The 16975-nt window shown below is 42.2% G+C and overlaps 2 protein-coding genes across 5 annotated transcripts in view; one reads left to right on the plus strand and one right to left on the minus strand.

Moving 5' to 3' along the window:
- LOC122871359 (SLIT-ROBO Rho GTPase-activating protein 1-like) overlaps window positions 1-12296 on the plus strand; it is a 36753-nt gene extending 24457 nt beyond the window's left edge. For 3 of the 4 annotated variants that reach the window (XM_044186387.1, XM_044186389.1, XM_044186386.1), the window contains 10 exons: window positions 770-830; window positions 1277-1354; window positions 1446-1580; window positions 2872-2977; window positions 4054-4278; window positions 5331-5410; window positions 5737-5917; window positions 7414-7554; window positions 8659-9001; window positions 10065-12296. In XM_044186387.1, the coding sequence (XP_044042322.1) occupies window positions 770-830; window positions 1277-1354; window positions 1446-1580; window positions 2872-2977; window positions 4054-4278; window positions 5331-5410; window positions 5737-5917; window positions 7414-7554; window positions 8659-9001; window positions 10065-10517 (1803 nt within the window). In that variant the 3' untranslated portion in view covers window positions 10518-12296. The remainder of the gene's footprint in view (window positions 1-769; window positions 831-1276; window positions 1355-1445; window positions 1581-2871; window positions 2978-4053; window positions 4279-5330; window positions 5411-5736; window positions 5918-7413; window positions 7555-8658; window positions 9002-10064) is intronic. The other variant, XM_044186388.1, reaches the window with a different exon arrangement.
- A 164-nt stretch (window positions 12297-12460) lies between these two features.
- kics2 (KICSTOR subunit 2) lies at window positions 12461-16235 on the minus strand. The gene is made up of 3 exons (XM_044186391.1): window positions 15697-16235; window positions 14840-15128; window positions 12461-13980 (listed from the first exon to the last, which is right to left on the minus strand). The coding sequence occupies exons 1-3, from the start codon at window positions 15926-15928 to the stop codon at window positions 13161-13163; spliced, it is 1341 nt and encodes a 446-aa protein (XP_044042326.1). The 5' UTR covers window positions 15929-16235; the 3' UTR covers window positions 12461-13160.
- Window positions 16236-16975: the final 740 nt, after the last annotated feature.

A 16975-nucleotide genomic window follows, 5' to 3' on the forward strand; every position in this document is an offset into this window, starting at 1 on the left:
AAAATGAATATTCAATTATTACCCTGCCCTTAGAGCAATAAGCTTAACAAGCAACGCTGAGTGATTTACAGACTTAATTTGCCCTGGGTTTCGCCTGTCAGCCTACATATAGGCTACTGCCTGATCCTCTGATAGGTGGAAGTTGTACCTGCGACCTGAGAGGAGGCCTGCAGACACTACTCAGGGCTGTAAAAATACTGCAAACTCCTCTGCATGTTTTTTGGGTAGAAAAGAAAAACATTTAATCTCTATTTTTTCAGTCAATATTATTCTAAAAGATGCTGAAAATGATCAAATATTATGTATTCATGACAGTAAAGGGCAGTGCTCTTTTTAGTGAAGATCTATCATAAGGTATGAGGTAACAACAACACATAAAATGTGATTTACTATGGTTAGTGTTACAATAATAAAGCAATTTGCACAGCATTTTTATGTCGGAACCAATGGGCTTGGGAAGTCAAAGTATTGAGAGACGGACTAACGCGTTGTTGATTTTTGTGGAATTTGTTAACGTTAAGAAAGATATAAAAATCCCAGCCTTATTCTTTAACTTGTGCAAGGCAACATAGAGAATGCCTGTCTTTATTTTACCTTCGTTACCAAAAATAATCTCAAAATCTCTTGTAATTTATGACAGATGATTGTCTATGGCAGTCTCAATCAGAACCAGGAGTGGAGAAGAACTTCAGTCACTAAGCAGAATCAGAATGAATAAAGTATAAACAATAACCAACCATAATTGTGTACTTCATGACTGTGTTTATAGGATTCAACCAAAGCCATACCTTTGCTTGTGGAGAGCTGCATCCGTTACATCAACCTACATGGTGAGTTTCATCATTCAGGTTCGATTGGCTCATCTGTTATTGATGAGAAATATCTGTGCTGCAACTACTTTTACTGTTTTACAAAACCCAAGGTATCTGCAGGTCTTGAAAAGTCTTGAAAAGCACTGAATTTAGTTTCCTCAATAAGAAGCCTTAGAAGATTTCAAAAAGTCATACATTAAATTTACAAAAGTCTTTAATATTTTCTCCTGCTTGCCGTAAGCAGTAATGTTTCGTTTCATACTTACATACTTTGGACATTATGATCATGAAACAGGTATTAAATTGCATTCTATGTGGTATTAAAGGGTAGGTCTTAAAGGGTGTTAAATGTAATGTTGATCCTAACTGAATGTACTGTGGTACGTCCTTACTACGACGAACTGATAGTAGGCTCCATGCTAACACTGCAGCCTAAACTACAGACGCCCCTCTGGTCCCAACAGGTCTTCAGCATCAAGGCATATTCCGGGTGTCAGGATCTCAGGTGGAGGTCAACGACATCAAAAACTCCTTCGAGAGAGGTGAGAAGGAGTTCAAATGGTCGAATGATCAAAAGATGGACAGCTTTTGGTGCATGAGGATGTGGTTAAACTCGTTCTGTCTGTCGTCCAGGTAATGATCCACTGATTGACGAGGAGAGCAACCACGACATCAACTCCGTGGCTGGAGTGTTGAAGCTCTACTTCAGGGGTTTGGAGAACCCGCTGTTTCCCAAGGAAAGGTTTAATGACCTCATCTCCTGCGTCCGTGAGTACCACTGTCCGTTTACGGCCACGTGTGGGGGCCTGAAGCAGTTTAAATCAATTATATATGTGAAGTAATTTACAAACAATGTCTCTATTACTAGTTCGTCCACCACAGAGCCTTGACAAGTTTATTTTTCATCTGTGAAGTGTTTTGCTCAGTATATATCTTCTTAAGAAACAAATTCAAGTGACTCTTATCAAAAACACATACAATAACAACATATAACATAAATAATGGTATGTGTTCATGTAAAAAATGAATATCTGCCGATATGTCATTATAGCTTATTGGAGTTTTTAAATTTTCAAATATTGATTTTTGGTATTGGCCTAAAAAATCCAGTATTGGTTGGGCAATGCAGTAGTTACAGCTGCAACAGAGCCCACGTCTGACCACGGCCAACTATGCAGTTAGTTATTAGCAGTGGTGGAAGTATTCAAATAACTGACTTAAGTAAAAGTAGCAATACCACACTATTGAAATACTCCATTACAAGTAAAAGTCCTGCACTCAAAAAAAGTAAAGTATTAGTAACAAAATGTACTTAAAGCATCAAAAGTAAAACTACTCAATAGGCAGAATGACCCCTGTCAGTGTTATGTTATTGGATCATTATTAATGATGTACAAATATGTAAGCGGTACTTAAATTTTGTAGTTGGTCGAGGTGAAGCTCATTTTATCTGCTTCATATACTGTTGAGTAGTTTAATCTATAATAATGCATCATATTTTATGAACTGGTCCAACAAGTCCGTATGTAAAATAAAGTGGAGTAAAAGTAAAATCTTAATCTGAAAAGTAACTAGTAACTATAACTGTAAAATAAATGTAGTGGAGTAAAAAGTGCAATATTCGCCTCTGAAATGTGGAGTAGTGGAGTAGAAGTACCCTAAAATAGAAATACTCAAGTAAAGTATCTCAAAGTTGTACTTAAGTACTGTACTTGAGCAACGTAAAAAAAAAAAGTTGCTAAAACTGACCTTATCACTTGCTGTAACACTTGAGTCTTATATGTGACCTGGAACATCTGCACATGAGCTGCTGCCATGAAGCCGATAAATGAACTAAAGAAAATAAAGACTGAATCTGTTGTCTGTCTTCAGCCCACACACTCACTGTCCTGTCCTGCCTTTCTGAAACTCATCCCCTCCGCAGCAGAGCTACGGAGCCGGCTGCTTCTCTTTCTGTGGCGTCGGCTGGTGTTGTTCAGGATGTGTCGTTGCGTTACCGACACCTCGCAATGTATCAGGGATTGATTATGTCTGCTCTGATGTGTGTTTCATGCTGCAGGAATCGAGAACATGTACGAGAGAGCGCAGTGCATCCGTAAGATCCTGCTGGGTGTCCCGAGGGCGACGCTGGTGGTGATGCGTTACCTGTTCGCCTTCCTCAACCAGTGAGTATCCACTTACATAAAACCAGGCCCTTACAGTTAATGATAATCGCCCATTTCTTTCCATTTTCCCAGAGTCGTTCCCCTCATCCTGAGAATAAACCTCTCTTGTAGTGAAGGGAGTTAGAAGTGCGCACTTACAGCATGTAGAGATGATAAAACAGAGCTCATTTCATCTCTGCAGCCTCTCAAATAAATATAGAATGAGAGAGCAGCGAGGGATGGAGAGGAGGTGTGATGTACCAGCTGAACGTATTGGCACGTTTATTAGCAGGCCCATGAAGTGCATTCAGCTTCAGTGTTATCAAACCAGGTGCTTCACTGTCAAGGAGAGTGAAAATATTTCTATTTCCATTCATATTTAATTTCCAGGTCCTGTGTCAGCTGGTGGCAACATCCCACGAAACAATAATAGATACTGAATATGGAAAAGTTTAGTGTATACAGCATTTTAACACCAGTACTTTATTAAGACGCACATTTTTAAGCAATAATTTGATTGCCAAATGCAAATTAAATCATTACATAATGAGCTATGAGATCGTAATTGGCAGGAAATCTGCTGAATTGATTTACAGCACAAAAGAGAAAGACTGAGTTGTTTCTACAGAGCAAGAGGGTTACTATTTTCAGAGGTTCTTGTAATAAAAAGCCAAAGTCCCAGTAGCCAACCTCTGTCCAGTTAGCCTCATCTAGACATCTGTGTATTACTCACGGAGGGCTTCAAATGCATCGTGTTTCTGTGACTGCTTAAATCAAAAAACCCTGCATGTTTTGTTCGTTGAATGCTTTTAATGTGAAGCATCAGCAATAGGAAAATTCACCTGCAGGAGAGTGAACAGTAAACAGTGAAGCTGTTGAATCAATGAGATTCAATATTAAATGGATTACATGCTGCATCATTAATGAAGGTGCGAATACATTATTATTGGATTTTTCTGTCCTAAGAGAGACTGAGGATGACCGTTCCATATATGAACCCAAACTGGGATATAAAAAATGCTTTTTATAGTAATATAGAAAAATATAGAATTTTGCCAAAAGTTTCAGCACTCTCGTACGGTTTCCCTTTCCCACAGCCTTTCCCAGTACAGCGATGAGAACATGATGGATGCTGGGAACCTGGCCATTGTATTCGGCCCCACCCTCCTGCCAACGCCGGACACCCTGGACCAGGTGGCCTGTCAGGCGCATGTGAATGAGGTCATCAAAACGGTCATCCTGAACCACGACAACATCTTCCCAGACACCAAGGAGCTGCCCGGGCCGGTTTATGAGAAGTGTATGACTGGAGACCAGTACTGGTGAGATTCACAGATCAGCATGTAAAACCTTTCATTCATATTCAGTTATTTAATTAGTCGCTTTAATTAGTTATTCAATTAATCATATTCATCTAATTATAATATCCTAATGTTATTACTATTCTTCTATGTAACCTGATTCCCACTTTCCAAGGAGATTAACTTTCTGAGCCCTGATTTTCTCTGTAAACTTTTACTTTGGTAGCTTCAAGTAAAGCTTGATTAACAGGCAGAAGATACTGCGTGAGATGAATTTGAGTCAGAAATCGCACTCCTTCTCAGTCATAACTCTTCGTCAAATCTTAACACACAGACGTGAAACACATGTTGATATTCAATGTGACTTACACTTCCCGAGGATATCATTACCTCTGATGTATATGTATATACGAATAAACGTTTAGAAATCCACTTAGAAATCATAGAAAAAAGACACTTCAGAACTTGCCTGAGAATCATCACATTTTTAAGTTTTCTTCAGTATCAAAGTAATCCAGTGATAGTTGTCCGTACATCCATGGGTACACTGCAAACAGGAACTGCTAATAGCTAATGCGGCATACTTTTAATGGTGCCAATTTGCCAAAATGTAAAGATATATGGGGGGGGCCCACAGCATATCTCACTGAATCCATGGCAACATTACACTTCCTGTTTACATCCCCTAAAGCATTATGGGAACTGTGGGGTGGGGTGACAGTGCCAGATTTTGAAGCCCCCTGCTATAGAGGTGTATGATTGAGGTGTCAATTTTTTTCTGACGTTTAAGACACCATTGGTATTAAACCAATCAGTGATCCCTGTGGTGTAGAAAACCTCTCTCCTTCAGTCCGATACTGTGCACACTGTGTGTTGTGTCTCCTCTCTTCCTATCATAAACTAAACTCTTGACATTCTGCTGTAGCTGTATTGTTGCATAAACGTCCTCAGACTCTGATTAGCAGCCTCGTCTCCATCTGTGCATGCGTCCTTTGTTCCCATGTTGAATGGATTTGAATGGATGGGGTGTCTATCTGCTTCGGTGCCTGACACCTCTCCCCTTCCTCCTACAGCGAGAGTCCATTCAGCGAGCCGGGGGCGTTGGAGGAGGCCGAGCCCGACGGCGGCACTGAGACCCAGACCAGCGACGAGGGTACGCATGACCCCTGACCTTCACACAATCGCCCACACTCTCATCCCTCTGTGTCCTAGTGGAGAGAGGTTGCTACGGCAACAGCAGCCATGGAGACATCTCCCCTCCACCCTCCCTCCCTTCTCCACACCCCACCCGCCCGTCCTCCACCCTGCTCTCTCTCTATCTGAATTAAGCCCTTAACGTTTTTCAATGCTATTTTCTGATTGGTCGAGCTGCGGGAGGAACAAAGCCGCAGAGACGGTTGATTGACAAGTTCAGGTTCACCTCTCTTTCCACGTCTGGCTCTTATCTACACCCCCCCCCCTCTTTTCTCTCTCTGGCAGAGGGTGAGGGTGTGGAGGCGGTGGCGAGGTTCGATTACGTGGGCCGGTCGGGCCGCGAGCTCTCCTTCAAGAAGGGAGCGTCCCTGCAGCTCTTCCAGCGAGCGTCACATGACTGGTGGGAGGGGCGGCACAACGGCAACCACGGCCTGGTGCCTCATCAGTACATCGTGGTGAAGGACAGGCGAGTGCACAGCTAGAAAAGATCTGCACACTCACAGACACCTTTAATTTATACGTTTTTTTATTTGTGTCCCTTTAATTGTCAGTGTGGGTTTGGTAGATTAAAGTATATGTTTCATGATATTCTACCTTTTTCTTACTGTTGACAAATCTCATGAAAAATCCCAAACCAGCAATGAATTGATTCTTCTAACAAGTATTTTCTGTGTCGCCAAAGTCTGATATATCTTATTCCTCTCAACAACGTATATACATATTAAGTTAACCTTTTTACACACACACTGTGTAGATGTATACCCAAGTTCTGTTATACATTATTTTATTATTCTAGACTTAAGTTTGAGTTTCTAAAGAACTACAGATTGCTCACTTTGTGCATTATTTTAAGGTTATAATTAGGAGAATTGAAGGTCAGTCAAAACTAGGTAGACAACCATTCATTTCAATATGTAGATCATGAAAATAAATAAAATACATTTTAGTTAGTCGAGCTTTTTTAAATTCCAGTTCTATTTTTTATTTTTTTTGTTTGGGTTGGTGCTTCATAATACTGTAAGATATAAGTTATATATTATAAGATAATTAGATATAGATAATTATAAAATTTAGGAAGTATGTGTACATATTTGCAACAGGTATCATCAAAATGTATGTTATCATTTTACAAACAATCAAAAACTAAAGCATTTCATTTTTAAATTTAATTTTTTTAAATAATGCACAGACTGTATAGTCTGTAGTTCCTTAGAAACTCAAACTTTAGTCTAGAAGTCTATTTAAGTATTTTGCACATTGCACATCCCTGTACAATCTGTAATTTAAATAAGTCAAATTGTAAATATTCTTTATTATTTTCTTATAATATATTTTTAATATTCTTTAGTACCTTATTGTCAATTTTATATTTATATTTACAATTCTTGGCCTGCAGTACTTGCTTTATCTGTCTTTATAGTTCTACTGTTTATTGTTTTGCACCACAATACCAAAGCAAATTCCATGAATGTGTAAACCTACTTGGCAATAAACCTGATTCTGAATAATAAAATACTGTTAATACATCCATACTTCTTTGGGTATCTACACAGTGTGTGTAACATGTAAAGATTAATTTAATATGTGTATAGTTAAAATAAAAAACTATTATTTTAAATAAATATCACTCAGAAAATTTATTTTTTGACGATGCAGCTCAACAGATTTAAAGCTTTAAAAGCGCCTTTTTATTATCAAAAGCAAACTGCTCACCGGGAAACTGAAGTTCCTGTTAACGTAAGTGTCCCATTTGATTCATTGACAAGCCGCAGTGATGGATTTGGGTGGATTTGTTGCTCACTGGATTGCACACCTTGTTGATTAGCGGACTTATTGGTCTGTGGGAGTCACTAACCACATGCTATTGATCAGTTAATTGATGATTGGTGTGTTCTGTTAGTTCAGGTCTCCTGTTTCCAGAGTGATCTGTCCTGATTGAGTGTGTGTGCTCGGTGTCTTTAGGGCCGACGCCATGTCAGATACACTCAGTCAGAAAGCGGACAGCGACGGAGGAAGCAGCAGCACCGACGACAAGAGGTCCAGGAGCGAACTGAGCTCCCCCACCGACATCAGACCTCCAGAGACCTATAACAGGTCTGTCATGTAAGACAGCTCGCATTATCACGTTATCACGAGAGGAAAAAGGCTTGTTTTGGCTGCCGTGAACGTTAAGCCCATTTCACAGCTTGTTCTCTCACCTCTAAAAATACCTGTGAATTTCATCAGGCTGTTATCACTGCTGTTCCTCATGTGACTCGTTTCCCCGTCTGCAGACACCAGACACCTTTCACTTTCACAGTCATTCCTAACAATACGCGTCTGGCCAAACATCTGAGATGGAAATCCAAGTGAAGTGAGCTAATCCATGGGAGAGATACGGGTGTCCAACAGTGGTGGAAGAAGTATTCAGATCCTTTACTTAAGTAAAAGTACCAATACAACAATGTAAAAATACTCCAATAAATTATAGTATTATTATACAGTATAATCAGTATTATCAGCAAAAGTTCTCAACATTATTAGATTGTTAATACATCAGTGTGTAAGCAGCATTTTACTGTTGTAGCTGCTCGAGGTGGAGCTAATTTGAACTACTTTATATACAGTTAGCTAGTTTAGTCCAGTGGTTCCCAGCCTAGGGGTCGGGCCCCTCCAAAGGGTCACCAGATAAATCTGAGGGGCTGAGAGAAGATTAAAAAAATCATACATTATAACTTCATTTAATAAGATATATAAATGCTAAAAAAGTAAAAACTCATTTATACGCTTGTCAAATATTGAATAATAATTTATCAAGCTTGCTGACTCTGGATGAACCTCGGTGGCTGGTGGGGCGCCGCAGGTGCGCCCTCTACTGGCCAGTACTGGTCTCAACAATAACTGAGGGGGAGGGGGCTTACTGAAGGCTCATTTGCATAATTGTGGCTGGAGCTTGGCCCGGGCCTCTCCAAAGATGAAACATTAGCAGTCTTGTGGTTTGGCTCCTGGTCTGTGTGTAGCCTATATTTCATAATAAAGACACTGTAGTGAACACAGGTTTGTTTATTTAAGTTAAACATGTAAAAAAAAAAAAAAAAAGTAAGACACAAATCTTCTAAATCATCTTCTACTTTGTCTTTTTGCTATATGTTTGCTATATGCCAAACATCCTTCAGTCCTGAGTTACTGTTGACCCGAGCTAATAGTGTTTGTATTTCCTGATGACAGCCACAGGAGGAAGCGAACCGACGGTTTATTCCGCCGCCCCCTCGGCCGCTCTAACGACAGCCACTGCCACGGCAACGGGGGGGTGATGGAGAGAAGCTCCCCACCAGTGACGGGCCACTTCAGTCCCAGGGAGCTGCTGCTGGGGCGGGGTCAGGGCTTGACCCCGCCCCTCGACAGCCCGGAGCGCCGCCGCCGCTCTGCCGCCGCCGTGACCATGACGGTGAGCCGACATGATTCGCTGCGGAGGCCGGAGGACACGCCCATCCGGCGCTCGAGCAGCGGGCAGCACGGCTTCAGCGACTCTCACCGCTCCAGAGCGCTGGACCCCGACATGCTGGCGCAGGTACACACATACGGATACAGTTAGTTAACTTAAAAAGACAGCATTAATTAAAGCTGCGTTAATCAATATTTAATGGATTCAAATTAAATTATGTGAAATGGGTCGCCTGTAGTAACAAACAAATGATCAGTAATTCTGCAGCTGTATAATGGCCACCACCATTTTTCAGTTTTTACAAAAAATATTCAGTTTATAATAATATTAAGGAGCAAATCTTTGTCAGTTTTGCTTGCTCTCTTCGTGGACTCCTCTTTAAAGCGGCTATAATCAAACATTTTTTATAATTACCTCTTATTATAGTTATATTACCTCTATTACTGCTGTGCAATATCCACCGTCTCATAATAATCTTAATAGGCTACACTTAACTTGACAGTTCATGCACTACTACTTATTACTTATGTTATTATATTGTATTATTATACCGTATTATTATCATCAACCGGTAAACCCACTTTGTACCTCACACTTATTTTATTTTATACTTATACCCACTTGGTACTTAATTTATTTTCTGACCTGTATTATAGTGTATTATATTTTTTCCTTAGTACTTCTCTTCCTGTGTGCACCGACGTGACAGTGAGCTGCGGTAACAAAGAGTTTCCCCTCGGGGATCAATAAAGTCTTTCTGATTCTGATTCTGATAATAACAATGTATCAAATGACAATGTGAAAACAATGACGATGTGAAAGGTTTCGTTCGTAGTGATGAACCTACGGAGAATCATCAGCTGAACCTGCAGCTCCGCTCGGCTTTACGGAGCTCCATAGTGACGTTCAGCTCGTTGTTTATCTGTCCGGCTGCAACTTCACTGTTCTGGCTCCCTCTCAGCGCTCTGTGTCGTTTTCAGAGAAAAAGCTGTAAAAAGCCACTGTACGCGAGCTGCTCAGCAGCAAACAGCAGACAGACGCAGTCAGAGTCCAGCTGGTGAACATAGTGGAGCATCTAGCAGCTAAAGAGCCAAAAAAAAAATCAGTTATGGCAGGTTTAAAGTTGAGTTTTTCCAGTGAGGCTGCATTAAAGCGTCTTTCTGTTTAATCCTCCTCTTTCCGCCTGCAGGACATCGAGGAGACGGTGACTGTGGCTCTGGGGGAGTTGAGGCAGCTGGAGCGGCAGGGCTGCCGGCCGGCTCCCGACGTGGTGCTGGACACTCTGGAGCAGGTGAAGAACGGCCCCGTCACCACCTGCTCCTCCGAGTCTCCCAGCCCCCACAGCACCCCCAGCACCCCGGGTACACCAGGAACCCCCGGCACCCCCGGGACTCCCGGCACCCCTGGCACCCCGAGCCCCCTCAGTCCTCTGAGCCCCATCAGCCCGCTCCCCGGACCTCCACCTGGACCTCCCAGACCAGCCAACCCTTCCCCCGACACCCTGGGCTCCTTCAAACCTGTGGCAGCTGCCCGCATCGGGGCTCCGCTGCGGCCCCCCGCCCTTAGGCCCAAACCCATGGTCCCACCCAAGAGCAGCACCCCGCCTCTGCCCCCACCGCTGGACAAATCCTGCACCATGTGAGCCAAATGAAAGGCCAAATCAGGCCTACCCAGGCCAAAAATGGGCCAGAAGAGGAGATCAGGGTACTGCTTAATGTTTATAATCAACATGAGGGTAGAAAGGGTAGGAAAGACAAAAAGGGTTTTAATGTAGTACTAAACTATAATATATGACATGAACTATGATATGATATGCCATGATATTTATGTGTTGTCAGGTTGGTGTGTACTCTCTTGGTGTGTAGGAGTTTACTTTCTCCATGTATTGAAGCATTTATCAAAGGTTAGCTAAAAGAACTGCTGATAAAGAGACACAGGAACGAGCGTAGGCAAAGCATCCTGTCCTGTATATGAGATCATAGTCAGAGAGACGTGGGGAGTGTAGTTCAGCTCCAGTAAAATGTAGTTTCAGTGACGTGAATGTTGGCTGTACTGTCATGAAGATAGGCCTGCGCTAGCTGAGGAGCCTATCGCCAAAAGGCTGCTGTTTTCTTAAAAACTATCCCGATCGGCTGCTGTATCTGTAACGAGAGACACGATGTTAAAAGGAAGAGGACACGGCAGAGTGAAGGCGACAATGGTTCAACAACGTCTGTGTGACTTATAATTTTTATTTTTATTTTCCACTTGGTTCAGCTGCTAAGCTCACTTACACCTCAAACCACGAAACGCCTCTTGAGGTCGTCAGTGACACCAAACTCACATTATTTAACCAACTATTTAATGAATGTTTCCAGTATTTAACGACTGTTCAGCCATCTATCGAATGTTCAGTGAGCTGCTGTGGCGACTCGCTAAACTCTCTAACAGCCTTCTTGTGTTCTCGGAGGAGAAACCCACGCCCAGACCCGAGCTTCAAACAGGGTGTGATGGTTGAGTGGTGGAGGGAGCTTGGACAGAACGTTTTCTGGGATGGGGGTGGGTGTATGATTTTGTTCTTGTTTGTGTGTGTGTGTGTGTGCAAGAAGAGTGTGTGTCCTGCTTGCCTGCCCTTGTTCTGCTCCCTTGTAAGTGCAGAAGCACTAGAATAGTGATAGATGATAGATAATTCATGCCTGCCTTGAGTGCCAGAACACGCAAGTGCAAGTTTGGGAAAACGGTGCAAGTGCAAAAAGCATGCTACTTTCTATGTGTGTGTGTGTGTGTGTGTGTGTGTGTGTGTCAGAATAATGGTTTACCTGCTTGTGAAGTCACTGAAGTCACTAGTTAACCTTAAATTCACAATAAGCTAACAGGGTGGGGCTGTGTGTGTAAACGCCCAAACAAAAAAACACTTGAACAGCACACTGAATGTGGCCTCCAACCGGGCTGGTAACTGATGTGAGTGTGGTGATTAAAATGAGACATGACGTCCTGAGATGGGCTATGGATGCACATCTGTGTGTGTGTGTGTGTGTGTGTATGTGAAAGTGCCTTTTTTTTAATCCTTGTCTTTTTGGGGGAGTTGTGAATCCACTCACGCATGTCCTGAACGAAGAGCAGCAGCACTCTGAATGAAATAACCATAAAAGTGTTTAGTAGATTACTGAATTATGAATTCTAGCATTAACCCATTGTGACATTGCACTTTGATGTATAGGATTGTGTACTTGGCATGTAGCATCATAACATGTTGGTGCATTTTAACTCAAAGGGAGGTTTCTTTGAATGTGTTTCATAATAAGGAAATGGTTTTTGTCTGTTAGTGTTGCTGTATTTGAAAACTGAGCTTCCTAAAGATGAGCTCATATAGCCAAATGGATTGTATCAATGTGTTGTATTTATATTATAAATAAATCAGAATAAATTAGCATTCAAGTCATTAACTGATTGAACCTTTCTTTTAAACGAAATGTCGCTAAATGTGTTGTTGTCTTTTGAAAGCCGCCCCCACGCATAAACCAATCGAACCCTTGTGCTGTAATTTCCAAAATGATAGTTGTGTTCTCAGTGGGTAAATCACGAGATGGACTCAACAAACGAACACATTTTTTATTTTTTTATTTTATTTTTTTTAAACCTCAGCAGTAGAGGTGGAAATCACGAATCACTTCGTTCAATTCAAAGATTCCTAAAATAAATATATATATTGCTAAGCTACCTCAAACATATTTGTACAGTATACTGCAGTTTCTTGTTACTTATCGGCCGACAAATATAAGCTAATATCAGCCAATGCTCTAATCAAAACTTCTGATTAATTTTTAGATTGACCAATCAATGAATCAATCGATCATCATTTATTGTTAAGGAAGTAGGAGGCAGGATGTGCAATCATTTCAAAGCTTTATTTAAATTGTATCAACCACAGTAAATATAAGCTAATAAAAAGTAAACATGTTAAAACTGTAATTGATGCAAAATAATTAAAATTCTTAATAAATTTTAAATAACCAAAGGCTTTAGCAGTGTACTGTTTGTCGTACTGTCATGGCCTAAGAATCAGAGACTAATATAAATTCACAGAGTACTTGAATTGGTGCATCTCTTTGGTCTGGAACATTTTTGGCAAAATGAGATTCAAAGCAACATAAAGGACTGCTGGTTGGACCACAGAAAACAGTTTCCAAAAGAAGATGCAACATTTAAGCATCTTAGTTATCTGTGAGAAATGATTTGAGGTTCATCATCAGTTCCATCTTTGCCTGTTAGAGCACACAGTTTGTGTGTGCTGTTGACTTGTAGCTCAGCCCTTTGACCCAGGTTTGAGGGTGCTGAAGGGTTTGGAGTTCCGCAGCGAGCCTGAGATCTCCTGCAGGAAGGCGGCGATGTGCAGATCCTTCTCTGACTTCCTGCCATCAAAGATAACCACCAGAGTGAAGTGTGGCTCAGGCCGCGTCAGGTAGTAGGTGCTCTGGACCTTATCGTCGTAGAAGTGCACCACCTTGTCCAGAGTGTTGAGTTCAGCGGCGTGGTCTCCCATCATCATGATGACGTTTGGCCAGTGTGTGAGCGGCCGCTCTCCCGACGGCAGGGACACCACAGCGGGGAACTGCTCCACGCCCTTCGGTGCTTCCCGGTACGAGTGCGGGTGGTGGTAGCCGTGGCCCTGGAAGCTTTCGGAGCCGCGGTTGTCGAACACCAGAGACACGTTGCTGGCGTCGTGTTTGCGGATGAAGGAGCAGATCTTGCCGTGGTAGTCCGGCGTGGTGCGGGCGGTCAGGGCTCTCATGTCGGCCGGGGCCGTCTGCCGGCTCAGGGTTTCATGGAAGTAGAAGCTGAACTTGGCGAGGAGCACCGCCTGGAAGCGCTGCAGCCACAAGTACAGGTGCGGAGGCTGCACGGCCTTCTGGGACTGACCTCCAAACAGATGCTTCCTGGTCTCTTTCTGCCGCTGGAAAAGCTGACCCCAGGCGGTGAGCTTGGAGTTGGCCTCGTGCAGGCTGAGCAGAGCAGGCAGGAAACTCCACTCTGACACCTGGGCCTGGCAGCGCAGTAACTGGGTCACCACGTCTACCTCCGTCTGAAAGCCCTCCTCCACACGGCCCAGGATGGGGTGGTGGAATCTGAAGGAGCGAGGAAGAGGACGTTAAACAGGAACACAAGCAAACAAATGCAAAAGACAGTAGCTGACCTAATTTGTAGTGACCTGAAAGCAGCTGTCTCTTTGTTGTGCTGAGAATACATTTGCAATTAAGGTTGGATCTGAGTGAGAGCTCAGCGTGCGCGCGCACACACACACACACACACACACACAAAGTATTTGGGGTCCATATATTTCTTCAGGTCTGCTGACGAGAACATCACCTTCACCCTTCAGTACACGGTCAAATTAGTGACATGTGGTGTGTCGTACTGCGACCTGCTGCAGTTCAGTAAACAGCTCAACCGTGCAGTTTGTGTTCCCGCTACAGTCGCAGGACACATTTTCGCTGACACATCTCTGGGGAAAAGGTCCTGTGTTTGCTGGATTAAGCAGAAAGTTTTCCTCCTCCAACCCCAATATGTCATTCTCTTCTTTACAAGTTTCTATCTTTTATCTCACAAATTTCTTTGTGTTTTTTATAATCCCAGCCAAACCAGGTATCAGTGGTGGAAGAAGTGTTCAGAGCCTTTATTTTACTAAAAGTAGTGATACTACAATATAAAAATATTTCTTCATTAAAAATCTTAAGTAAAACTTTAAGTAAATACTTAAAGTATCAAGTAGTCATGCAGAAAAATGGCTTCTTTGATGGTGTTTTATTATATGATCCAGTCCTAAAACCCTAATTTTCTTAAAACTGTCATTGCAGTAAAGAAATTAGTGTCTGTAGCTTGAAAGAAGAAAGAATGAGGCAGGTTTCTGAATTTTAGAAAATACTTGATTTTGTCACTTACAAAAAAAAAAAGAAAATAAGACTTTAAGGACTAAAAGATACACACTTGGTGCTGTATTTGTGCAGGACAGCCTCCAGCGTGGTGACCAGCTCCTCTGAGTTGATGCTCTTCTGGCTGCCCAGTGAGTGCATTTTCTCGTACAGGTCGGCCATCTCCATGCGGGCCTTGGTGAAGTGGCAGAGCTGCTCTGACAGGTGCGACAGCAGGTCCTCCAGGTAGGAAGCGGAGCCCGGCTGGCTGTGACGCCCCATCGTCACCACTTTCCTGAGCTCGTTGTACAGGGAGGTGTAGATGGTTCGGATGGAGTCTTTGCGGCTGAAGAAGGACTGGCCACCTGCAGAGAGAGAGGAAAAGTAAAAATGCAGCTTAGAAATGGAAATCAGTCTTTTGCTGTGGACTGAGTATCACCATGAGATGAAAATGGTTGACTTTTTTTATTTTTTTAAGCATTCATGTGCAACAGCGCCATCTGATGTTGGAAATATGCAGCTATTTTCACATTAAGTGGTGGACCATAAAATTATGTTTCAGACACATTTCGAAAATACAGTGAGTGTGAGTGACCTCTTAAACGTAGCCCACCTAGTTTGGTCTTTGAGCTGAAATAAAAATAAATCTCTCTATAACAATATTTTATTATTTTTATATAAATATTTTACACTATGTTGAAAGTATTAGTAAACCATTAATAAAGCCATTAGTCACAATTTATAGAGACTTCAGAAAGGGTGGCCGATCATAAAGAGTAAGAAGCTTAATTTCTCCGATTAAAGAATCGGACTTTGCTACGATTATACTATTATTGCTTTTCATCATCCAATTTTCTCTCATCGTGGCGTGACACTACATAACGTTAAGATGCAAACACACCTACACCTTCCTGTGAAATATATTAACGTTACCCATTTTCTGTCCGAGGAATGTCATGTTGTGGTACACCTTCTCCGCGGCGGCCAGGTGAGCCAGAGCGGCCAGCAGAGCGGCCCAGATGGCCCCGGCACTCTTGCTGTTGTCCTTCTCCTTCTCCACGTAGTCCTTAGCCCGGTCGAAAGAAAACATGCCGAGCTGCGTGAAGAAGCTCTCCAGGATGGCCCGCTCCCGGGGAACGGGCCGCAGCTCCTCCACCTCCGTCATGGGTCAGAGATACTCCCGCAAACTGACCAGCTGCCGGCCAGAGCGAGCTAGCAGTTAGCTAACCGTGTTAGCAAAGTGACAGTCTAACGTCTAAGTAAGAAACGACCATTCTTCCAACCAAAATACACACGGTTTGCCGACTTTGAAACAACTTGGCATTATTTCAAAACGTTGCCCTTCATCTGGATTCCAGTAAATGCCTTCGATATGTACTTAAAACAACAATAATTTTAAAAGTGTGCCTGAATCCAGCTAACTGGCTAACCGCCCGACGCCATATTGGCTATATTGGATGTAAACACTACGGAAAGGCAAGAGTACCAAAAATAAATACGTTCGCAGTAGAGCCAGACAGAATTATCGGTGTATTATTGTAGCAATATTATTACACAAAATTGTTGCAATATTATTACACAAATGTGTGTGTTAATTAGTGAAACTGTATCTCAGTCTGTATGTGTGTACTCAGATTTGTGAATGTGTAAATTAATCTGTAAGTAGGTACTGACATTTCAAATGTGTGCACAAATCTGTAAATGTGAATAAGACTTTTGCTACACTGCTGCCATACCTGAGATTTGTGTGGCAATCTGTCTGTAGTTTAAGATTTTCTTTGCCCTGAGCTCAGGCTCACAGGCTCACACTGCCAGGCTGCGTACCGCTCCGCTCCCTATGTCATTGTCACAGTAAGACCAATAATATTTTATTTTAACAAAGCTCGGCAATACTACTTATGACAACAACTAACAAAACATGAGCATGTAATCAAGACTCCACTGTAGATGCACTCACTTTTTGGAGTTCATATATTTGCAGGTTTCTTTTATTCACATTTACAGATTCATGTACCCATTTACAAATATCAGTACACATTTACAAGCATACTGTACATTTCAGCTATGATCACAGAGCTAGCAGCATGGCTCTATGATTTAGGTATTTATTTATTTTTATGATTACACATACAACAAATACAAATTAATATATACATAAACAGAAAATGTGATGGAGAGGTGCAAAAAACCCTCAGAGGGGCTTGATCAGGGC

Source organism: Siniperca chuatsi, linkage group LG23, assembly GCF_020085105.1.
Source record: "Siniperca chuatsi isolate FFG_IHB_CAS linkage group LG23, ASM2008510v1, whole genome shotgun sequence".
In the NCBI taxonomy this organism is placed as follows: Eukaryota; Metazoa; Chordata; class Actinopteri; order Centrarchiformes; family Sinipercidae; genus Siniperca; species Siniperca chuatsi.

Excerpts from the sequence above, each read along its gene's own strand:
- kics2 (XM_044186391.1), bottom strand. The coding sequence starts at position 15,928 with ATGACGGAGGTGGAGGAGCTGCGGCCCGTTCCCCGGGAGCGGGCCATC. Across the intron at positions 15,129-15,696 it reads ATTCCTCGGACAGAAAATGG|GTGGCCAGTCCTTCTTCAGC; the intron begins GTAACGTTAATA and ends CTCTCTCTGCAG. Across the intron at positions 13,981-14,839 it reads CTGCACAAATACAGCACCAA|ATTCCACCACCCCATCCTGG; the intron begins GTGTGTATCTTT and ends TCGCTCCTTCAG.